The following is a 25,743-nucleotide window of genomic DNA, read 5'->3' as shown; positions in this document are numbered from 1 at the left end:
TTGTTTCCTTATACCTATACGAAGTAAGGATATAGAATACAAACCCTTCAAAAGTGGCAATCATTGTCATTTGTTTTTCCCGAATCCCATAGTGAATCACCGGCTCAAGACCTGTTTCCTGAAATACATGTAGTTTTAAAAAGTCAAAAAAAGTTGAGCGAGTTCATGCAGTATTTGTTATCATATGAAATCTCATAATGTTATCTTGTAATCATGGTATGTTTGATTCATTCATGGAGTCTGTTAAGGATCTACCAGTGGGTAGCGAGCCCCCTGACATAATGTACCATAAGTAAATAACCAAACCGAGAACACTTTGTCATCATTTGGGATCACAAAAGCACTCCAGGGTATACCACCCAGGAGTGGGGCGTGCCTCAAGCCCAATAGATCTACACCTTTTGCACCTTGGTCACTAAGTGATTAATGGTTACTAATGTTATCTCCCTACTTATGCACATTGATCATGTTATCTACTACTCTGTAACTAACATACCAATAGTTTTAGCATGTATTTCCTCTCGATGTTTTTGAAAACAAAACATTGAAAACAGTGAAAGGAGGGACATGAACTCACTAGTTTGCATTCCGTGTATTATGATATCGAAGTGAGCGTCCGTACGTGTCAATAACCTACATGTGTACTAATCTCGTTAGACACTAGGTCTTTCGGACCTCGTACAAGTTGTTCATCTTGAATTCTTTATTATGTTCTCATTTGTTATCTTTGGAACAACTTTGTATTTTAGAGCGTTGATAGTTTACTCGCTCGAGTGTTATGTGTATACGTGTATTCTATTCGTATTGAATTCATAAGCGTATTCATGTATTCTATGTGTATTGACTTATGTGTGATCGGCTTCGTTCTTCACACGTCCTCGTGTAGTGCACGCACGCCATTGAGCCTTTGCTCATGTCATTGGGCCGAGCCCATGTCATCTATGTTATCGTATCTAACCCATGTTTTAATGTTATTGGGCCGAGCCCATGTCATTGGGCCAAGCCCATGTTATCTATGATATTGGGCCTAACCCATGTTTTACTGTTATTGGGCCGAGCCCATGTCATTGGGCCGAGCCCATGTTATCTATGATATTGGGCTTAAGCCATGTTTTAATGTTATTGGGCCGAGCCCATGTTATATTGCCATTGGGCCCTAACCCATGTATTAAGGAATTTGGGCCTAGCCCATTACTAACTTTGATAGGCCCAATTCTAACTTTATGAGTCCATTAACATAATCTTGCAATTTTTACCAAAATGTTACCAAGTAGCAAACTTTAAATAAGTTCATTTTTCCTATGAAAAATACTTGGTAATTTTTATAGTTTTCGACTTCCCGGATTCTTGTTATAGGTCACTTACACATGTGCTCGTTTAAACGTCCAAAATATGTTATTTTAGACTCGACTTTGCAGTAACTTGTTTACGGTGTCGATACGCCCAAATTGTCGTCATCGAGTGTTATGTATTTCCATTTCGGCCATTTTATTTAATTGTCCGATTTTACTAGCATTTCTTTGACCATGTAGGAACATGTTTGTGTATTTATTTTGATCACCCTATAGGTATCTAATACATACACATATATAGCACATATACACATACTCTTAGCAAGTTTCCAAAAATATATACTTTTTCTTACCAAAAATTATATTTACACATTGTTATATTTTTACCCAATTATTTTTGTAAAAATATAAGTTTAAGTTTATAAGAACTTCTTGAATATTTAAGACTTAAATATTCTCATTAGTGTTTCAAAATGACGTTTATGACCACTAATCGCGTTTAACATTGTTAATCACCCTTTAATCCCCTCTTTAATCGCGATTAGATTTTCAGAAAATTTGCCATAGTTTCCCCTAAAACTATGACGTTTCCCACGTTATAAAAACGCGTTTAAACCATGTTTAAACCCATAATCATAATCAATTTCTAAATCAAGTTTTCCCACTTTAACCCCTTTGATTACTAGACTTTTTATGGTGATATTTCATAAAAATCAAGTTATTAAACTTAACTTGTAAGTACAAAGTTTAATAAACTCCCAAAATTAAATGTTAAATCCATTTAAACACTTGCTTCTTTATGAAATCTAAAAAATTGTATAATTAGTTCATGAAAGTGAGTATGATGATCTTTCAAGATTTAAACATAACCATGTTTAAATCACATTTTTATGTTCATCATGGTAAGATGAACACTAATCTTGAACACTACATTAATCTACTAGCAAGATCATCATAAACATAGACTTTAAATCACTAATATTAACAAGATCAACATAAACAATATTATCACACAAAATAACTACACTAATCTACACATATTAACACATAATATAGTTAGATTTAGTGTTTATTAGCTTTGAGATTAGGGTGTTTGTTGTGATTTTTATTAAGCTTCAAGATAATCAACTTGTACTTTTGAGATTAACTAGTAATATGAAGCTTAAAAATGGTGATTAGAAGACTTACAATATTGCACAATCTAGACAAGAAAATAAGAAGATGTTTAAGCTCCAAAATGCTCCTAATAAAGCTCCATGTTTAACCCATGTGTGTACGATCTTAGGATGGCTAGATTTGATGAATTTTGGGTGTTTAATGAAGATCAAAAGGTGAGTTTTGTGTGTCCTATGGCTGCCGTAAGATAGAAAGAAATATGGGGAGTGTTGTGTGAAATTTTGAATGATAGGAACGTGTATAATAAGCATGGTGATGTCTAGATATGATGTTCCCAAGTCTTGCAAAGTCAAGATAATCATTCAACAACCATACTTCTTATTACAAATTCAACATGAATCAAGGGGTGGGGCCCCTTTGATGACCGTTTTCAATGAGGGTGAAGGAATGTGGTATGGGAGTTGTAATATAAAACTAAATTTATACATGTGATGATAGTTCATTTTAGATACTTATGCCATTAAAGAAAGTATTGTATATTTAAGATGTTAATGATGCTAATTTATGTCTAACTAGTTTATTAGTTTGGGGGTATTGATTTTAGATGGCAAAAAATGTCACTAGTTCGTTCGTCGGTTCGATATCGGGTATTATACAAAAGATGCGGTATAATACCGGGAGCTATGGTTTTAATTTACCATCGATGATATGACGTTTATTTAGGATACTTGCGACGCCAAAATAAGTTTAGCTAGTTCACTAGCTTCTTCGTTTGGTTGTTTTAGTGGCGAAAATATCGCTTGCTAGTTTGTCGGTTCGCTAACGAACTAGGTTAATGCATAGCGATTTAATGCCGGAAGCTTATGATTTTGGGCATCCCGTTATCATTCTCATATTTTTTTTCATATGCTTGATATCATTTGTCATAGTCCCTGAGTTCCGGAAATGCTAAATTATGGTTTCGGACGAGTTAAAATGTCATATTTTTGGTCGAAACGGACATTTTTGCAATTAAGGCGTCATACCGGAAAGTCTTGTATCTTTGCAAGATATGTTTTCGTATTAGTGTTTTCTTATAATAATTGACTCAATTATGTTATCCGTGTGTCATTTTTCAGTGTTTCGTTCTATTTCACGGTTTTGCTGACATGAATAGTGTAACCGTGAATAGTGCATGCAACACTTTTTTTTACCAACACTGTTAGGACATTGTTTGTTTGGTTTCACAATACGACGAAAACCAACCTATGTTTTAGCTTTGTTTTCTTGTCCTAACACTGTTATCCAGTATACTACACAGTTACGTAATTAAATTACGCTAAATGCATGAGATTATGTAAATAAACATAGTCATTAGATTGTACAGAATTGTCGGTTATTTGCCAGCTGTCACACATATGTCGAAGGCAAAATTGATGTGGTAAATAACTTCCGTTCTGTCTTTCACCATGGTTTCACTTTCCAATAAACTACACACGTAGGAATATGTAAACTGTAAGAAATTGATTCAATACACTACATTGGTATATATACGATATGACGAACCTGTCGTAAATTGTAAGAGTCCGATTGCGAAGGTGGAACACCGCCAAAAGCCAATGCATGTTTTTTATATTCAACGGAACATAAACCTATCCATGCATAAAAAAGTTGCTAGTAATTTTTTATTTTTAAATGAAATATATATAAAAATTTTGGCATTCAAACATATTTTACCTCGTCAACTTCGGAAATTGGTGGAATAGAAATCAATGACCCATTGAAATAGCCCTCCAACCTCCGGGGTGCATCACACTCAATTATGGTCCAACGATCGGTTTTGTTCCTCTGCTCGTACATCTTAATCATCCAACCGTATAAATGCTATTTTGAAAATTTTTTAAAATAACAGTTTTGAAAATATAAATAATTTGAAAGCATGAATATTGATAATTTTCTTACATCATCACTTAACCAACCGGACCCGTCGTCACCTAGCAACGACGACCAAAATTGTGGACCAACTTCACCGGCCATCGTTTTTCCAAGCTTCCGGGTCCTTGAATCAATCTTGTTTACCAGTGAACGTTCGATGATATACCAATCTCGGATCTTTTGAATCTCTTTATCCGTACACGTACTATCTTCTTTGTTCTTGTTTCTCTTTGACACATTCTTCAACAAAACAAAAGGTGATAGCATAGACGGACCGGGCTTTACTAACCTCTCTGATCGCCGCAATGCGGCTGTCGGGGCATAATCGACTAACTGTTTTGTATTATTACATACAAGATCGTCACACGGTTGCAACTTGACTGTTGCCACTTGATAATCACCAACATCATTGAAGTTCACAAACGAGTCTACTTCCGACTACATACATAAGTTTAAGTGATAACGAACATTAGTATATATTATTTTTGATGTAATTGAATTGCTTAAATTCCCGCAATACAACATTACCTTTCCGACTAAATGAACGCTACCATGATCAAGACTAAGACTCATTAGCTGCATAAGAAATAGACATATTAAATTATAGCATCACTATTACATAAAACAAATTTATTCAATTTCACCCTCACCTTTGCCTCAATTAGCAAAGTTAGCTTCTCATTGTTCTCGTCCAATATTGATTTAAATTTTTCAACAAGAGACGATTCTAATTCATCCGTATCTGAAACATTTCCTCCATCATGAATTGCAGACCTTCTTTTTCTAGCTGGTTGGGTGGCCATGAGGGACAACGCTGCATAACCTTCAAACCCGTCAGCAACCCCATCATTTGGAATCTCACCACTGTTGTGCATCGTATCATCATTGGGCTGCATGTTACAGGGTACCTCGCTTGCTATACGAATACTTTCTAAAAATGGAACACTAGATATCTACCACTCAGTCTGCATCTCCTGACTAGTGGGCAATATGGTTTGAATCGGGCGATAATGTTCATTCTAAGAATTGAATAATGAAAAAGTTTTATCAATCAATTTATTCTAATCTTACTATATAACTGAGAATAAAATAACAAACTGCAGCAATTACCTTTTGGGCAGATTAAAAAATGCGTTCAACGGTGGTAGTTGTAACCCTTTTTCCAGGCCCCCAACCCAAAAATCTTGGAATTGCTTCGGTTTTAAAAAATGAAACCATCTCCTTAAATTCTGGAAAGACTTCATAAATCCACATCTACACATATACATAAATTTAATTTAATTTATTTTAAGTAAGTTGTTGCAATGTATTGCATCAGATTAAATCAAAATCTGTACCTTGAACGGCCAAACACAACCAGGCAACGAGAACCCGGCGTTACCCTCTTGGTGTCGACGACTCAAATCATAAACATGCACATACGTGCTCTGCCAAAGATAGCTACCCCACAGAAAGTTGTTCCATGCCTCTAAATCATCAACCAAATTCAGAACCATTTTGTCAATGGATTCAAACCATTGGGTACCTTTAAAACCTAACTCTAGTAACATCAACAGACAGATACGAAGACAATCATCTTCACTGAGTTGTGACGAGCTCGAATCAAATGCATCTTCTAAATGACGTAACTTTACATCGCGTGTCCCCGGGAAAATTCTTGATCTGAACGAACTAGGTGATCCATTAGATATCGGATTTGTAATCTGTCCAAATCTAAACTCGGTGATAAGACAAAACTGGATGGGAGTAAAATGAATAAAATCATTCCCAAACACATAACTTATTCCATTGCTAGGATTATCAGTGGGAACCTGATGTCGTGCAACACAAAGCAAAAGTGGGCTTTCACAAATGACAGACTCAAGATCCAAATAGTGACCAAAGACCGTCTGCCTTAGCCTATGTTCTAAATTACCTGTCATTTTCTTCTTGATTTTATCTAGAATCGTCCAAGCTGCTCTAACTCTAATTCTAGGAGCCTTAGCCTACATCAGTGGGATAATGAATGGTAAACACTACAACAAAAACTAAAAACTAAAAAACCAATAATACTACAATAAAGAATTAAGATTAAGAAATACCAATTTAGTGGTAGCCGGAAGAGTGTTGTCCAGCATAGCAACCATATCTTCTACAGTGAATTCAATGTTAAAGTTTGGGATTGAGTCATCCTCCCAATAATTCTGATTCATTGTGCGTGTTTTCGTTACAAAAACGGGTCGGATCGGGTCGGAGAGTAATTGAATCGGGTCGGATCGTGTGGTTTACTGAGGAAAGATGGACCGGAGCTCCGACAAAGGTGGTCCCTGTTACCCGCTTCAGAAGCAGCAGCCTAGGAACAGTGCAACCACCACATGTGGTGGTCCCTGCAATAGGAGACGTCTAACCCCGGAAGCGTCTATGGACCCCTCATTTAATGTGTAGCTGCATCCGATGCCTCTCCAATAAGTTTAATTTCCATTAGTAATTTAAGAGTCAAGGGCAGTTTTCCTAGGCGTCTATGACGCATGGGATGCGTCGGACATGTCCCATCTCTTTAAATTCGTTTTTTTTTATTTTTAATGTAATTTTTTTATATAAGTAACTTTTAATTTTTTGTGTATATTTAATCATATTTCATGATGTATTTTGCATCTTCTTCAACATAAACAAATTTATTTTTCATTTATTTTTAAATCACATCACATTTTTCTAGGATTCATGGACGCATGGGATGCGTCGGGAACGTCCCATCTCATTTATCTTGTTTTTTTAATGTAAATTTTTTTTATATAAGTAACTTTTATTACAAGTGCAAAAACACATAAAAAATCTGTGGTTCCGTAAATTTAATAAAAAAGCATGTCTGAACAGCGGGGAAAAGACTTAGCTGGTGAAGAATACTGCTCTCAACCTGCTAAAAAATCCTTAAGTTGGATCCTTAATCGATGGAGGAAGCCGATGAATGCAACAGAAAGCGGAACATCATCCAACCCCCAAAAAATGGGAGAAGAAGACTGTCTAGATAATAGACATAGCCTACATCAGCACAACCGCGGTAGATGGGCGATACCAGACGATGAAACAGAAAATTGGTCGAAAGATGTGCTCGAATTCTACAACAGAGGAGACGCACCGTTCTGTTATTCAGCTGTTTTTAATAGATCAGTACAGCTTGACAAAAACATTTGGGGAACTTTATTGGGATTTCGTTTCAACGGCTATCTCAATGACACAGTAAATTATATGAACAATTTTGCGTAAACTATAATTTGTTAAAATATGTTCCTAACACTACAACTTTTACAACATATCGAAGCGTGGGTTGGAAGATTAATGAATTGGAGAAGTAGAAAGCTTCAAAAAGACCCCTTGTTAAATCTACGTTGGATAATACTACCACCAAAGTTTATGAGTGTTTATTGGAATCGGTTCCGAAAAACGCGGCTACTTACTGTAACGGTAAATTAAGCCCGTTTCCTTCCTTTTTTGACATTGATTATGTTTTTTTCCCGATCCCGCTAGAAAATAAGGAGTGGCTAATGCTACGTCTTGAGCTAGCAACCCAACAGTTGGTAATGTTCCCGGCTCAAGACATCTGTGCAGGCGAAAAATACAGACAGGTTGTCATCCCTAGGCTGACAAAAATATGCGTATACTTAGGAGTAGTATTAGTTAATTTGCGCTATTAGAAAAAGACCGGAAAGCCAAAAAAAATCATTTCATTTGAAATGAATGATGACTACGTCGTGTCAAACTGCTCTTTGACTGGAAACGAAGCTGTGTATCTATGTATGCTGATGGAGCATCTCGTTACAGATAAACCGATAAATCTCACCGGTGACATCAATCAAAAAATGAAGTCATATAGAAGGTTCATGGCAGATAATTTGTATTTATGGCGTTGTTTACCACGTCCTAACGTAGTTTAATTTACCTTCATGATCGTTTTACTTTGTAACGGAATTTTTAATTTACCTTCATGATCATTTTACTTTATGTTCTTTATGTAATAATTCCTTTATAATTTAATTAATAATAAAAAATAACAAAATCACTAAATATAATTTAAATAATAATATAAAAATAACAAAATTACAAAATAAAAATTTAATTGCTAAATTTTATATAAAATTTGTTTGTCATTTCTCTTTTATAACAAATCACCTAAAATGTGAATTTCTTTAATAACATATTAACATTTTAAAATTAAAAAATTAGAAAATAGAGGCATGTTTTTTTTTTAAAATTCAAATTCATATATTTATGTATATTCGTAACAAATTACTGAATTATATATAAAATATAAAATTTGTTTTTAATTCACCTAAAATTTGGACTACTTTTTGATAACATACTAACATACATTTTACCATTAACATACATTTTACCATTAATAACTGTTTCTCTAAGTTAAATGCTGGTCACTTTTCTTGGGCTCCCCACAATGTAGTTTGACTGACTACCACCAACTCGCAAACAGGAAAACCGGAGTTCTGCCATGGCACAATCGTAAGCAAAGCTTGCTTCTTCGTCGGTGATACCGTCCCACTCATCATCAGTATTCAGAGGCGGCGGGTTGAATAAATTAGGATTTAAACGGGGTGGTGGCGGTGCACGGTAGCCTGGTGGCATTGCACGGCAGCCTGGTGGCATTGCACGGCAGCCTGGTGGCGGTGTACAGTGGGTTGGTGGCGATGTACAGTGGGGTTGTGGCTGTGCACGGCAGCTTGGTGGCGGAGTACAGTAGGATGGTGGCGGTGCACGGCAGCCTGGTGGCGATGCACAGTAGGCTGGTGGCGATGAACGGTAGCATGGTGGTGGGTTGCAATCACCCGATGGTTCAAATTCACCACCACCCATCTCTTCTAATTATTTCTTTAGTGGTATACTAGTTTAATTTTAAATATATAAATGGAGATATGGATAGAAATGTCAAATAAAAATAAAAGAAATAACATACAACTTTTTATTTACTTTAAATACAACAATTAAACCTAATAAAAAAAACAAACCAAAATAAACCAAAAAAAATTACAGACTAAAAAAGATATTTTTAAGCGATAACATGAAGTGATCCAATTCCTCCACAAAGCTCGGTCTCCAATTCCTCTTTGTTTTTGAATAATTTAGTGGCCTTGGAGGAGCGGTAAAGGACGTGGACGGGGAAATCCGATAACACGAAGTGATCCAACGTTCCCTTTGTAGGTGAGTTCTTCGAATTTCTTCATTAAACCACCTACAAAAAAATGGGAGGACAGATCACTTCCGTCACTCGGGGCAGGTCCCGTCACCCATAAACAGTAGGACTTCTAAAGCTCAGAAAAACGTCATCTTCAACACTGTTAAACAACTTCATTTTTATTTGGAGAGTATCAAAAGGCGGATACATTGACATAAGCATTTTATAAAAATTGGAAGGGTTAGAACATGTTGAAAATATCTGATTTTCGTCATTATATATAGTGGAAGGGTTTGAATTAACAAAAAATGTAAATGAATATGTGAAATATAAAAAAAGAAAAAGAAAGCACGGAAACCGATGCCCCCCCGTGCGCCCCCAGGCGTCTTACAGCTCATCCAAGGAGCCACTCAACGAGCCACAACCAAGCCAGCCAATTGTCTCCGGATGCAGCTTAGCTGGACGCATCAGCCTACTTTTTGGCCCGGATGCGCTGGCGGCTGAGGCATCAGGTTACTTTTGCCACGTGTCAAGTCACCATTGGCGGACGCATTAAATGTGGGATGCCCTGCTCCAAGGAGGCATCAAATGGCTAATTTGGTAAGTCAAAGTTTTTCTTGGCCAATTTCGTAATTTTCTCTTTTAAAAATCTAAGAGTAAAATACACAAAACGTCCTTTATATTTCCTCAAACTTGCAGGTGCCAGCCCTTATGTTTAAAACTTGCTAAAAACAATATTTATGTTGCGGGTTCAATCCCAAGTTAATTTTATCATGTGAGGATATATTCGTCATTTTGTTTTCTGTGGTGTTTTGTTTTAGCTTTCCATTTCAATACAATGAACTCATCGATTATTGTCTTGGTATCTTCGATTTTTGGGATCACGGATCACTGTTAAATTTAAATTTTGGTAAAGTAATTAACTGATTCGTTCATATTATACTCCATCTCTGTTAAATCAAGTTATGTGTGTATGCAAGTTACAGATTAAATAACAATTTTGAAGACATTAATTTTGGTTTCAATTTTGGTTAGTCGTAAAGGATTGAACCCGTAACAAAAATAAACATAAAGGTTTTTTTAGCAAGTTTTAAACATAAAGGCTGAAACCTGTAAGTTTGAGGAAACATAAACGACGTTTCTTTCAATCAAAATTTTATCCTTTTTAATCTTAGCAAGTTCTTAATCTTATCCTTTTTAATCATTCCAACAACAATTTCTTTCAATCAAAATTCTTATATCCATTTGATCCGCTCACCACGAGTACACACTTTAAACGTTCTTTCATCCTATCATTCTTATTTTGTTTGACCCGTTTATGACGAGTAAACACTTTAAACACTCCTTCCTTCTACCATTCTTATTTTGTTGACCCGTTCGTGACGAGTAAACACTTTAAACATTCTTTCGTTCTATCATTCTTATTTTGTTTGACCCGTTCATGACGAGTAAACACTTTACCAGCTTCCAACTATCGCATTAGGACAATATACAAGAATCTAACCCGTATAAATTAAACTTGTACACAAAATGACATACTTCGATCTTGCGAGCCTTGAGACTTCTTATTACTCGAACCTTCTTCCTTCAGACCTACACTTAACACATTCATTCTTAGTTTCCACGAATCCATTTCATCAAATGCCACAATTCCTTACATTCTTAACGCAACCGTTGTTAACGAGTATCATAATTTCTCAAAATTAACATCGAATGTGTTTCATTGAGCACTTGGTGTGCGACTTTTACCCATTTTCTCACATACATGAACTTCCAATTACTCAAATTATCACGACAAATAAACCAGTCATCCTATCTTCTAATCAACTAGTTAACTTCACAATTTTAACTAAAATCTTCCGTTTATGGTCAAGTCCCAAAAACCCACTTCATGGTTCATGGAGAATTTCTATCAAAACAAGTATACATATAAATTTCATTCAAATTAGCATTCATAGTGGCTTCTAATCATGTTTTCTTCATCAATTAATACTATGTCACTAACACACTTAAGGAATTTGCCAATTTCATACATTCTCATCACACCAAATCAAGAATCGCGACTTACCTCTTGTTGGACAAGCTTAGATGATCATGTATTAGTGTTCATGAATAAGATTTGGCTTTGATCTCCCAATTTACTGATTTTTGGGTTGTGAGGGTTTTCTCCATCCCTTTCTCTGGTCCAGGTTGACACACACACAGATGTGTGTGTTTGTTGTAGGACCGGTTTTGACACCGTTCGATTGCGTAACGAATGTTCGACGTGCGAAATCCGTGAACGTGCGTGACCGAACACACAAGAACGTACTAGAACCGTGAATCTATTGAAAGATATGACGTGTACAATGCAAGAATCACGTGGAGAGAACTTTCTCTCTCTAGACTTTCTCTCTCTAAGCTCTAAGCTTCTAGATTAAAAAATGAGCAAAAGTCTTACAACTTATGACATAAAGCTCCTATTTGTAGCCCTTGGAATTAATGAGATTTCTCATTAATTACCAAAATGCCACTTTGCTAATTCTATCTGATTGTTACAATATAAGCTTGATTTCTTCGGTTTCTCGCTACGGCTCGGATTGACGAAGGCGATAGACATTAATGCACTAACAATCTCCCCCTTGGATATTGCCGCAATCAATCTTGTAGCGTCTTGTCTTTCTCTTTCTCGAACAGAATCCCCGTGGATCTGTCTTTAGCTTCAGTTGCTTTCCTTCTTGGTAGTCTCTTTCTTCAGGCTCCCCCTTTCGTCAAGCTTCCGTGCTTTGGGATCGACACCTGGCTTTCCGTAGCAACAGAATCAGAAACCTACACATCTCAACCTCTCGTAAGACAAAATAATTTTGACTTTAAAATAATTCACTCAAAATTCTCAAACATATAACACACAATATTGTGATCCAAATTAAAGAATCATCTAAACATTTGAGGATTATCTTCCAACTTCTCATCATCTTAACCAAACCAATTGTTCATCTTGTTTAGCCTTTGAGATTTTGAATATCAGCTTTCCAGCATCAGTTGTCGAGAATAAGATAAAGTAAAATCTTTTTGATTTTTCAAAATTTTATGCTAAAACACTTTTTTTTGGATTTTTGTTTTTAATGAAAAGCAGTAAAGAAATATTTACAGACAATATTTTTTGTGAGTTTGTGAAAGAGGATCATATCAGTTTATGAGACACATCACTAGCACCGTTAAGCTTTAAACATATTAAGTTCTAAACGATTCACGCTGATTGACGATATATGTGTCCTCTTAAGCTCAATCTAAAAACTTTCAAAAATGCTTACCGATACGTTAAGGTATATTAATTTTGCACTAAATTCTTATGGACCCCACGATCTCAGCATATCCCCTCATCATGCAATAATCTAACTCAAGTAATGCTTTTAAACTTTCATCAACTGTGATATGTGCGAAAACAACGCAAAATGTTTAAACATTAACAATCAGGTCGATACTTCCGTATACGCAGAGAAAGTCCAATGTTTAAACAAAATAAGAAAATAAAACAAGTTGAAATTGTTTAGGCTTTAACCACCAGGTCGATACTTCCGTATACGCAGAGGAGGTCCAAAGATTAAACGAAACACCAAAGAAAATAAAGCAGAACGTTTAGGCAATAACATCCAGGTCGATACTCACGTATACGCAGAGGATGTCCAATGCTTAAACAAAATAAAAAAATAAAACAAGTTTAAATCTTTGCAAAATAAAATGCACAATCACAGCGATTTTTCAGCAAAGTAGTGAAAGTTCACAAACTTAACCAGTTTTATGCTTTTTGGCATTCAGCGATTACTGAGTAGGTACACAATCACGAAGGACAAAACTAAGTACTATGCTTTCAACCATGTTTCCCACTAGAACTAGGCTTTTTCATTTATGTTTGTATCATTATCGCAAATCTACTAGTCTAGCTGAGCCTATCGTCACATCCTTAGTAAGATCGTTTATCACATTTTACTTTCCAATTCTTTAGCGTGATGTGATAGTCTAACTGATGTACTATCATTTCCTCTTGTCTCAACAGAACTCATTTTTTGATTTTTAATGTTTTTGAATTTTCAAATTTTCTAATTTTTTTAAAATTTTTCTCCCCCTAAAATCAAAATATGTTTCAATTTTGATTTTCTGAGAAAATTTGAAAACAAACTGTACAAGAAACGTGACAAACTGATATCAAATCGCTTCAATTCGCCATCCATTTGGCGTAAACAATCAGAACTCCCCCTGACAACAAACTATTTTCCCATTATGATTTCAAAACACTTAAGTTTGTTTTAATCAAAATGGTTTTTCCGGAAAATTAGTTTTGTTGATTTTCACAAACCATTTGTAGGTTAGGGGTTTACTTCATCACTTTGTTTTCCTTTAATCACTTGTCGAAAAGATAAATCAAGTACAACTTAATGTCCTTGATTAGTCTTTTGTAATTCGAAATATCACAGTTACCAACCTGTGAATTTCTCAAGAAAGATGTCGATACCTGTTCCACACTTACCAACCTGGGAACTCCGGCAAGTCAGGTTTTTCATTTAAACAGTTTCACCCAAGCCTGACGGTCCTTGGGTGCTTTTGAATTCTCGTTCAACAATGGTGGAAAATTTGCATCATCCATTGTTAAACCAGAATTCTCTACTTTTACCTCATCAACTGGCTCCTCTGGCTTTGATGAACCAAAATCATTGCCTGAACGTGGCTTGTCTGAATTTGATGAGCCAGATTCATCGCCGACATGTGGCTCCTTTGTTTTCAAAGAAACAGATTCATCGCCAGTAACTTTCTTCTTCTTCACACTCCATTCTGTCCTCAGATTTGCATCTGATGAATTCGTTTTGCTTGATTTGTCATTCTTTGGAGAGCAAGACAATTTATCAGAACTCTTCTCTGATTTTCTTGTTGTATCCGAGGACAAAATCCTTTCAAGATAATCCCTTGCTTCCTTTCTCTTCTTTCTCAGTCTGTCTTTCTGCCCTTGTGAAAGCTTCAATTTCTGTTTTTGAACTTTCTGTTCTTTGGGCTTTACTTCGACTTTGACTGATTTCTTTATCTTTTTCTGAGATTCAGCCCTCGATCTTTCCTTTGATCTCATTAGGCAATCTCTGGCAATGTGACCTTTGATTTGGCAATCATAACATCTTCTTGTCTCAAATCTCTGTCTCTGGCAGTTAACAACAATGTGTCCTTGAAAACCACAGTTGTAACACACCCTGTTATTGTACCAATCTCCACCATCAATCCAAACACTCAAATCATAACACTGATTTGATTTGTAGTACTCATGACTTCTCCTATGAGCTTGATTTGACGCTTGAGCACTGTGGTCAAACCTGCACCACTTATTACCAACTTTTTGTGAGTTTTTGTTCTCAGATTTTTGTGATTTTGCATAATGATTGGATGACTGAACTGATGAGCTTTTATTTTCATTTTGAAAAATTTTTGAATTTTTAATTTTTTGTTTCTGTTCTACAATCTTCTTAACAGGTTTTTGCTTTGAGCATTCACCTATTTCAGTAGATTGCAAAACAGTATTTTTGAATTTTTCTTTTAATTCTAAAAATATTTTTCTTTTCTCATTTTTCTCATTTTCATCATCAGTTTTTCATCACAATCCTCAATTTTGACTTTGTCAAAATTTGTGACACTGTCACTTATTGGAACTTCATTGATCGGTTTTGGACATAATTGATTTAGCATTGCTTATGAGGTCACAAAACCTTTCAATTTCTTCTCAAACTCAGCAATTTTATTTCTAGCACACTCAACTTCATTTTCAAGTTGAGTAATTTTCTTAAGATGAAAATTGATTGCTTTTTCATTTTCAATTTTATTCTCTTCAAGAACAGATTTTTCGTTTTCTAAAAATTTTATTTGATTTTGAAATTCTGTTTCTTTTTCTTTTAAAACTTTGTTTTCCAATTTTATCCAAACATCTTCATTTTCTAAAATTTTTATTTGATTTTTAAAATCCTTCTCAATTTTTAATTTTTCATTTTCCAAAAATATTATTTTATTTTGAAATTCTTTTTCATTTTCTTTTAAGATTTTGTTTTCTAATGTTAAACTCTCCACATCTTTCAGAAGTTTGACATTTTCTGATTCAGATTTATCACATTTTAAGCACTTCTCGGACATCATTCCAGCTTCAGCTTTCTTCTCAGTCTTGATAGCTGAAATTTCTTTAACCTGCTCCTCTACCTCTTGAACAATTTCCTTAGATTTGACTGTTACTTCATCATTTGCTGCTTTACTCTTCTCTCTTGAACCAGACTTCAATTTTCTAATCTTTTGAAATTCAAGTTCTTGAGCTTCAATCTTTTCGATGAATCCACTAAGGTTGAGAAATTCATAGTTTGAATTGTTCTTCAACATCATCAAGTAAGTACTCCACTCATCATATGGCAATGCGTTTGCCAATTTGTCTTTCAATTCCTCATTGGTCTTGGTTATCTTCAATCTCCCCATCTCCACAACTAGAAGGCAATACCTGTCAATCAATTCTTTTGTAGACTCTCCCTTGATACCTGTAAAACTATCAAACTTGTTCAGTGCAATATAAATCTCAGAACCCATGCTTTGGTAATGAAAAATTCAGAACAACAGATTTTCAAACAATACAAAAATTCACACAATCAACTGACTATCCGATTGAATAGCAAAGATCAGGCGACAGTGGATCGAGTGGGGATTCGCTCGTGCGAGTATCCGATGCTTGACAAATCACCTGAAACACGGACAAACAAAACTGATTAGGATCGGGTGGCACCTCGTTCGGATTGCCACTCGATTTGTTGCACTTTAAAACTTGAACAAACAAAATGCCTTGAATCGGATTGTGACCCGATCAGGTGAGTCAAAAGGGTCAAACTTTTTAATGAAATATAATGATTTTGTCTGATCGGTTGACTTTTTGGCACTACACGACAAACAAGATTCAATGAATCGAACAAGACTTTGATTGGGTAGCTTATTTTCTTCACAACTTTGTTCACATTCAATATAATGACTCAGGTAGAGATCCTTGATGCAAGATCACAGGCAAACTGACATTTTACATGCAAACAACAATCAATGCTTCACAATTCTAATTCACACTACAGTTTCATTGGGCCGAGAATTTTGTTTTTACAATGCCGACAACATCAAGATTAATTCAAGAATCTCATTGGGCCTCTAAATAAGCCAATCACATGGACCTTCAACAACACACATCACATGATTTTTTTTTAAAACACCTTTCGACAACTTTAATCTGATTTTGTGATTGGGCCGCTCTTTTACTTGGATCTAATTGGACCTCACAATATTCACATGGATCTGATTTAATTTACTGTATCTCAAAAGATCACACAGGCCAAGAATCACATACCCTGTTAATTGGGCTTCAAACAACACAACCAAACCTTTTACAAATCTTGTTGAATCGATTAATTTTTTTTTGGTCAACAGTCACATGCAATTCTTTAGTCAACAATTATCGTCCGACAATTTTAATACCCAATTGAATATGATTGGACCTCAAATATTGATTGAATCTGATTTTAACCAAATGATATTAATGAACCGACAAACTTTATTTATATGTAAATTCTGATTGGACCACAAATTATAGTGGACAAACAACAATGCATGGGCCGACAATCAATTCAGATTTCAAATTATGATTGGGATGCTAATTCTTCTAATAAATGGGTCAATGAATTCACATGCAAGCCTGTTAAAATCTCGTGGCCGACATCACATTTATTAAGCAGTTTAGTTGACCAAGAAAGACATGCAATCAAGATTCAAATTACTGACAATCTTAATTATAGAACTGTTTTAATTGGGCCCTAGAATCGTTTTATTCAATCAAGCACATAGCAAATTGTATTTTAATTGAATGCGACTTAATCACGTGAACTACTGACAGACTTTTCAAACGAAACCAATGTTCAAGCGGAATCAGATGTGGTGTCTTATGAGCGAAATCAGATTATGACCAAATGAGCGAAATCAAGATGTTCCTTAAGAGCGAAATCACAGTGTAGCTTTGAGCGAAATCAACACTCTGAGACCTCAAGAGCGAAATCAGTGGCACACTATGAGCGAAACCGAAATCACAAAAGCGAAACCCCTGATTTCGCTTATACCGTATGAGCGAAATCAGATATTTGACGGGAAATCGGACCTAAAACCTTCGATTTCTCCTAAACGGCTAGGAGTTTGGATCTGAAACTTGGTAGGGTTATAGATCAGGTGTTTTCGCACAACATATCAAAAAATCAGCCGATTCGGACCGTAAAAACCCGTTCAATTTGACGAAAAACAGTGAAAAACGTGAAAGAATGAGTAGAAGAAGAAGAAATGATGCAATTCAGATTTGAAATCGCTGAAATCTGGTACGAATCAATGTGTTTGATCAGTGCAATCGAGCTCCTAACTCTGATACCAATTGTAGGACCGGTTTTGACATCGTTCGATTGCGTAACGAACGTTCGACGTGCGGAATTCGTGAACGTGCGTGACCGAACACACAAGAACGTACTAGAACCATGAATCTATTGAAAGATATGACGTGTACAATGCAAGAATCACGTGGAGAGAACTTTCTTTCTCTAGACTTTCTCTCTCTAAGCTCTAAGCTCTAAGCTTCTAGATTACAAAATGAGCAAAAGTCTTACAACTTATGACATAAAGCTCCTATTTATAGCCCTTGGAATTAATGAGATTTCTCATTAATTACCAAAATGCCACCTTGCTAATTCTATCTAATTGTTACAATATAAGCTTGATTTCTTCGGTTTCTCGCTACGGCTCGGATTGACGAAGGCGATAGACATTAATGCACTAACATTTGTGTTTTAAATTTTGTTTTAATAATTCATTTTTCCAATTGTCCTATTTTGACCCCTCATGTTTGAGTGTTTATTTTTAAATTGCTATTGTTTATATTAAGTTAAGATTTCAATTGGATTCTAACTAGGTTCGTATTTCTAGTTACCATTTTCATAAAATAAACAATCAGTTATACCTATATTCTTATTTTTAACACACACACACACACACATATATATATATAGGGTCGGGATTTAGAGAAAACGGTAGAAAGTGTGAGAATGGTGAGAACGCTTATCGATCGTCCGATTAAAACAATCTATGGACTAGATTGGCGCGGTGGCGTTTTCGTAAATAACATCAATTTTATTACGTAGACGCGCTTCATTAAGGGTAAAAGGGTCTGATGCGTGTGAAGTGTGTATATGTTTTAGGTATGTATTTTAAGCCCTTTTACACTTTTTAGCCAAGTTTTAAATTTATAAAACACGATATTTACTAACACTAAACACACATATGGGCAAGTGCACCCATCGTGGACGTAGTATAGTGTTGGTAAGATACCGAGGTCGTCCAAGGACACAAGAGCTTTTAGTACCGGTTTATCCTCAACGTCTAATCAAATTAAAATGTTAGAAAAATGATTTTTTTTAAACTAAGAAAATAAAAATGCTGAAAAATAAAATAAAAATAAAAACAGATAGACAAGATGAATTACTTGGATCCGACTCGCGTGTTAGTGTAACCTTTGATTATTTTCGCACTTTTGCACTTGTTTAAGAGATTATCTTAGTTATTGTAGTAGGCCCCTCTTTTGAAGGCAACGTTACCCTCAACCCAGTAGTTTAAGTCAGCAAGGATACAATCCTAAAGGGTCGGATTATTGAAAAATAATTAATTAAGTTATTAATGCATAATGTGGTAGGCCCCTCTTTTGAAGGCGACGTTACCCTCAGCTAAGTAGTCTAAGTCAGCAGGGATACAATCCTAAGTAGCTGGGTTAAAGTTTTAATAGTAGTTTAACTAATGAGGGGATCAAAGAGTTTAGACCCCCGCCATCTAATACCTTTAGGTATTGAAGGAGGTCCTACTAAATTTGACCCATGTCCTTTGCAGGATCTATACACTGAACAATGGCAAGACTCTTACCAAACCGTTCCCTTAACCCCCGACCAGGTAGCCAACATACCTCCATATAGACTGTGGAGATATGAATGGTGAAAATCTTTTATTTTATATCGACAATAAAATAATGCCAAGACACCACGGACACACGATAAGGAAGAATCACCTTCAACATAAGAAACTAGTAATTAAAGTCATTAATACAAAACCAATTAAAAAGTGCAAAAGATTAAAAATAAAAAGTATTACACTAAACACTTGTCTTCACCAAGTGATGTAAGAGACTTAGGCAAACATGGCCTTTGATTGTCAAGAACTCTTACGATCAATCTTGGATCCCGAGACGACTCACACACTCTATGATGACAATGGATGATGGTGGTGGATGATGGTGTTATGGTGGTGGTGGGTGGTGGGTGAAGTGTGAGAGAGGTGGTGTGCCAAGGGATGAGTTGAAATGGCTCCAAACACTCCTATTTATAGGCTGAACAGAAGCTCGGGCACGGCCCCGTGCCCGCTGGGCACGGCCCCGTGTCCATCCGCGTCTCTCTCTTCATTAATTGTAATTCACAATTACAATAAATGCGCCTGCAGGAAGTTGACCACGCCCCCGTGTCCGCTGGGCATGGCCCTATGGTGGGCAGTAGAAGCTTCTATGGGTTTGTCTTTTCTGCTGCTACTTGGGCACGGCCCCGTGCTCGCTGAGCATGGGGCATGTTCAGTCTTCTGTTTTCTCAGTTTTGCTTGGGAAGATGCTGTCGAAGGGTCGGGCATTCCACTTTCGTTCCTTTTCTTGTATTTATGTTAGATTTTGCTGTCTTTTTGCTTCTTTTGTTAATTTGAGCTCATTTAATCCTGAAAATACAAAAGGAAGACAAAAGCACACTTTTCCAACATTAGTACTAAAAAAGGGTTAGTTTTATGCCACAATTGATATAATTTATATGTTGCATTTTGTGCATATCAAATACCCCCACACTTGAATGTTTGCTTGTCCTCAAGCAAAACTCTTTACAATGTGGCTTTATTCACTCCCAAATGGAATGGGTAGAAGAGAAGGTTTTTGGCTTGTCATAGAGTGTCAGGATTTCCAAGATTCTTTATTTAGGTTTTATTTTTATTTATTTACAATCGTATTCGTCATGATTTATTAAGAACATTTCTTAAGATAAATTACTTATTAGGGCATAACATACCTTTTTTTAAAATCTCATTTATATACAGGTTCACATACCTCACGGGGGATCACTCAACACTCGGCCGAAGGTGTATTTTTAGTGAATCACTCGAGAGCGGCATGGAACTTACTCCTACCATAAGCTTGTCAAGCAATCAATCCTCCTCCTTTTTTTATCTATATACCTTTGTAAATATCAAGAGGACTTTCTGGGTGAAGGGTTAGGCTTGGGCTAAAGGTGGGTGGTTGGGTTAGTGGTTAGTAAAAAGGGCGAAAGGCGTAACAAACGTCGGTTCGAAAGACTTTTATTTTTCATACTTATTTTATTTTGATGAATTGTTCAAACAAATTTATTTTTGATAAACTTTGTTTGTTTGTTTGGTTTCATCAAAATATATAAATTACTATATTTCTTTTTTTGAAGAAGTCATAAGAGAACCGAACGTTGTTACTAAAAGAAAAGGGTTAAAAAATAAACAAGGGTTAGGTGGGTAAAAAGGGTGATTGTTTTGGGTTAAGAAATGAAAAAGTTTAGGCTCAAAGAGGTTAACTAGGGGGATTTTGGGTAGGTGGTAAAAAAAAATGAAAAATAATGGGGAAGAATGAAAAAGGGTTAGTCCTAATGCCTCCATCATTTACTTACTCGGGTTTAAGTTGGTAAGGACCAGGAATGTATTGTTATGGCAAGTTCTAGAGTCGTACGAACCAAGCGGCTATTCACACAAGAAACGAAAAATGAGCATTTAGTGTAAAGATGTATATTTGTATGCTCGTTAAAGGCTCAAAACTCACTTTTGTGGGAAAAGGGTTTTTATGTGATCAAGTATATATAATTAAATTTTAACTAAGTTTGTCATGCCTTTTCATAATTTTCTTATGTTGGTTTTTTTTATCACGAGGCTATCGGTTGTAAACTTGTAAAAATATAACCTTGTTAAGACTTGAATTCCCAACTTAAACTTAGACAAGTAAAAATAAATGAAATTTTTTTGAAAAAAAAATTTGGGGTGATTAGCGGTTCCAATAGAGTTTTGTGTAAGGCTTGTTATTAGGACTTGCAAAATTCAAGGTTTTAGCATCCCCCCCCCCACACTTAAATTACACATTGTCCTCAATGTGTCCCAAAAATAAGTTTTTAGGTTGATTGAATGTGTAAAATGGTGTTAAAAGCAAAATTTTATGTTTCTGGCAGTTTGGACACGGCCCCGTGGGGACCGGGCACGACCTCGTTTTCAAGTGCCAGCGATAAAAATTTAAGAAAAGGAACAGAAGCCTGGGCACGGGGGCATGTTAAGTGAACACGGCCCGTGTCCAGTTACCTGAACTGGGCGATTTTCTGCAGAATGTGCAGCACGGGGCCGTGTTGGGTGAACACGGCCCGTGCTGAGCCCACTGTAATGAAGAAATCGTTGTCGGATTGTCCTGTTTTAGTGCATGGGGCGATGTTTCTCGTTTCCCTTGTTATCCTTCACCATCCCGAGTGTGTTTTATTTCTGCAAATTAAAATTAAACTAAAAGATTAAACTAAACTAAGGATAGTCCCGCGGAATGCCTCCGTGGTGCGCCACGTTTATAAGGGTCCTTGGCTAGACCCAAAGTGAGGTTATATGTTTTCCGAGCCGAATGCTTTGCATCCCATGTTGCACCGTCAGAGAGCATCATCCAAACTCGAATCAATAACCTTCATGTAATTGACCGGATCATCGTCCTCTACTCTCTTCCCAACTCCAAACTTCACTTCCTGATCCCCATACTTCAAAGTGAGTGTTCCGTCATTCATGTCTACCACTTCTTGTGCGGTAGCTAGAAATGGCCTTCCTAGTATGAGGGGGACTTCGGTGTCTTCTTCCATATCTAGTATGACAAAGTCGGCCGGGTAGACGAAATTTTCGACTTTGACCAATAGATTTTCAGCGACACCTTGTGGGTATTTGACTGATCTATCGGCAAGCTGTATACTCATTTTAGTAGGGCTTGTTTTTCCTAAGCCGAGTCGTTTGAACATTGATGCGGGCATGAGGTTAATGCTAGCCCCAAGGTCGGCTAGTGCATTACGAATGGGGGAGTCCCCAATCGAGCAAGGAATTGTGAAGCTTCCGGATCAATCTTCTTTTGGGGGAGTTTGTTGAGTACGAGGGCGGAGCATTCTTCGCCTAGGTTAACTAATTGCAATGATTCAATTTTCCTTTTATGAGTGAGGAAGTCCCTCATGAATTTTGAGTATTTAGGCATTTGTGTTCGGACGTCGATGAAAGAAATATTGACATGCAATTGTTTTAGTAAACTTTCGAATTTTGCGAATTGCTCATTGGTCTTTTGACGGATTAACCTACCGGGGTACGGAACCGGAGGAGCCTTGGTGGGCTCTTGTAATGGAGGAGAAACCTTCTCTTGTTGGGGCGGTGTTGCGATCTCCTCAGTTGGTGGTGGACTTTCCACGGGACCCACGGTACGGTTTCGTAATGTTATGAGATGAACTTGTGCTTTTGGGTTTGTTTCGGTATTACTTGGTAACACGCCTTGTGGTCTCTCAGAGAAATTTTGGGCTAGTTGACTTATTTGTTTTTCAATGTTTTGTATACTAGCTTGTTGATTTCTAAAATTCGATTCTAATTGTAGAAACCGATCCGAGTTTTTCTTTTCAGTGTCGGAGATGAGGCGAGATATAGTATCTTCAAGCCTTTCTCGTCCACCATGTTGTTGAGAGAAATTTTGTGACTCATTTCTTGGTTGTTGAAATTTTGTTCGTTGATTTAGGCTTTGTTGGTTACTACTATTGACGGGTTCTCTCCAACCAAGGTTAGGGTGATTACGCCATCCTTGGTTGTAGGTGCCCGTTGGAGGACCCGACGGCCTAGGTCTATTATCAATGTAGTTTACCGATTCTGGTTGATCATCTGTTTCTTTCATACAAGTCCAATTTTCATGTGGCCCACCACATCCTTTACAAGCCAAAACCGAGACTATTTTTGTCATTTCTAACTTTTTAATTTTAGAAGAAAGGGCCTCGATTTGGGCTTGTAAAGAAGTGCTTTCATCAACCTTATGGGCGCCCGGGGCAATGGATTTATTGCCTCGGGGAGTGTGCCATTGAAAATTGGTTTGAGAAATTTCCTCAATTTGATTATATATTTCATGCGGGCGGCGATTACCTAAAAGTCCCCCGGAGCTAGAGTCAAGTGTTTGTCTAGTGTGTGGAAACAACCCATTATAGAAAGTGGATACTTGTTGCCACACCGCAAGACCGTGATGGGGACACTTTCGCAATAGCTCCTTGAACATTTCCCAAGTTTCATATAAGGATTCCCCCTCCTCTTGTGAGTATGTATTAATCTCAGTCATTAATTTAGCCGTTTTAGCGGGAGGGAAATACTTATATAGAAATTTTTGGGCTACTTCATCCCAGGTGTTTACCGAACCAACTGGGAGGGCGTTGAGCCAAGCTTTCGCTCGGTCTTTTAGTGAAAATGGAAACATTCGAAGGCGGATGGCATCATTTGATGCTCCATTGATCCGAAAGGTATCACATATTTCTAAGAAATTAGTAATATGTAGATGGGGATCCTCGTTCGCAAGCCCATGAAAGGTTGCAGAGTTTTGAAGCATTTGTATCAAATGTGGCCGAAGTTCGAAGTTGTTGGCTTCGACATTCGGTGCATTGATAGCGGCGCCGAGATTACCTACGGTGGGTCGTAGGTAATCCATGAGGGTACGTTGGTCCGCCATTGGAAGTGGGTCCCCTGAATCCTTCTCTTGGTTTTTAGCTTTTAGTCTTTTTCTGAGAAAGCGTTCGTGTTCTTCGAGAGGTTCTTTTATGTCTTTATTAGAACTGGAGTTCATACACTACGTAGAGGTGGCGTCTGGTTCCAAGTCCTGCAACAAAAACAAAAAAGAATGTTGGTCAGAAAGTTCACCACGGCCCTGTGCTCAGTGAAGACGGCCCGTGGTCGGAGTTACAGTGATTGTTTTCTGGATCCCTGTTACTGGAAAGTTGGACACGGGCCCGTGTTGCACCGACACGGCCCCGTGCTCAGCCTTCTGTAACTCGGAAAATTAAAAACTGCCAGTAACACTGCTGGGCGCGGCCCGTGTCCGACCAGGCACGGCCCGTGCTGAGCTCTGCAGAAGCTGAAAAAATTAAGAAAATCCTAAAAAAAATAAAAAGAAAATAAATAAAAAAAACTGATTAGGCCGTTGATTCCTAACTTTCTTAAAATCCTTGTGTCCCCGGCAACGGCGCCAAAAACTTGATGCATGTGAAGTGTGTATATGTTTTAGGTATGTATTTTAAGCCATTTTACACTTTTTAGCCAAGTTTTAAATTTATAAAATACGATATTTACTGACACTAAACACACATATGGGCAAGTGCACCCATCGTGGACGTAGTATAGTGTTGATAAGATACCGAGGTCGTCCAAGGACACAAGAGCTTTTAGTACCGGTTTATCCTCAATGTCTAATCAAATCAAAATGTTAGAAAAAGATTTTTTTTAACTAAGAAAATAAAAATGCTGAAAAATAAAATAAAAATAAAAACAGATAGACAAGATGAATCACTTGGATCCGACTCGTGTGTTAGTGTAACCTTTGATTATTTTCGCACTTTTGCACTTGTTTAAGAGATTATTTTAGTTGTTGTAGTAGGCCCCTCTTTTGAAGGCGACGTTACCCTCAACCCAGTAGTTTGAGTCAGCAAGGATACAATCCTAAAGGGTCGGATTATTGAAAGATAATTAATTAATTTATTAATGCATAATGTGGTAGGCCCCTCTTTTGAAGGCGACGTTACCCTCAGCTAAGTAGTCTGAGTCAGCAGGGATACAGTCCTAAGTAGCTGGGTTAAAGTTTTAATAGTAGTTTAACTTATGAGGGGATCAAAGAGTTTGGACCCCCGCCATCCAATACCTTTGGGTATTGAAGGAGGTCCTACTAAATTTGACCCAGGTCCTTTGCAGGATCTATACACTGAATAATGGCAAGACTCTTACCAAACCGTTCCCTTAACCCCCGACCAGGTAGCCAACATACCTCCATATAGACCGTGGAGATATGAATGGTGAAAATCTTTTATTTTATATAGACAGTAAAATAATGCCAAGACACCACGGACAAACGATAAGGAAGAATCA

At 36.8% G+C, this 25,743-nt stretch overlaps 1 protein-coding gene across 1 annotated transcript; it reads right to left on the bottom strand.

Moving 5' to 3' along the window:
- Positions 1–8,714: 8,714 nt before the first annotated feature.
- Positions 8,715–9,164, bottom strand: LOC110882411 (putative small proline-rich protein 5). The gene has a single exon (XM_022130440.1). The coding sequence runs from the start codon at positions 9,162–9,164 to the stop codon at positions 8,715–8,717; it is 450 nt and encodes a 149-aa protein (XP_021986132.1).
- Positions 9,165–25,743: the final 16,579 nt, after the last annotated feature.

Source organism: Helianthus annuus, chromosome 10, assembly GCF_002127325.2.
Source record: "Helianthus annuus cultivar XRQ/B chromosome 10, HanXRQr2.0-SUNRISE, whole genome shotgun sequence".
NCBI lineage: Eukaryota > Viridiplantae > Streptophyta > Magnoliopsida > Asterales > Asteraceae > Helianthus > Helianthus annuus.
Note: the sequence above shows the minus strand (reverse complement) of the source record. Positions and strands in the feature narration are given on the sequence as shown.

Excerpts from the sequence above, each read along its gene's own strand:
- LOC110882411 (XM_022130440.1), bottom strand. The coding sequence starts at position 9,164 with ATGGGTGGTGGTGAATTTGAACCATCGGGTGATTGCAACCCACCACCA.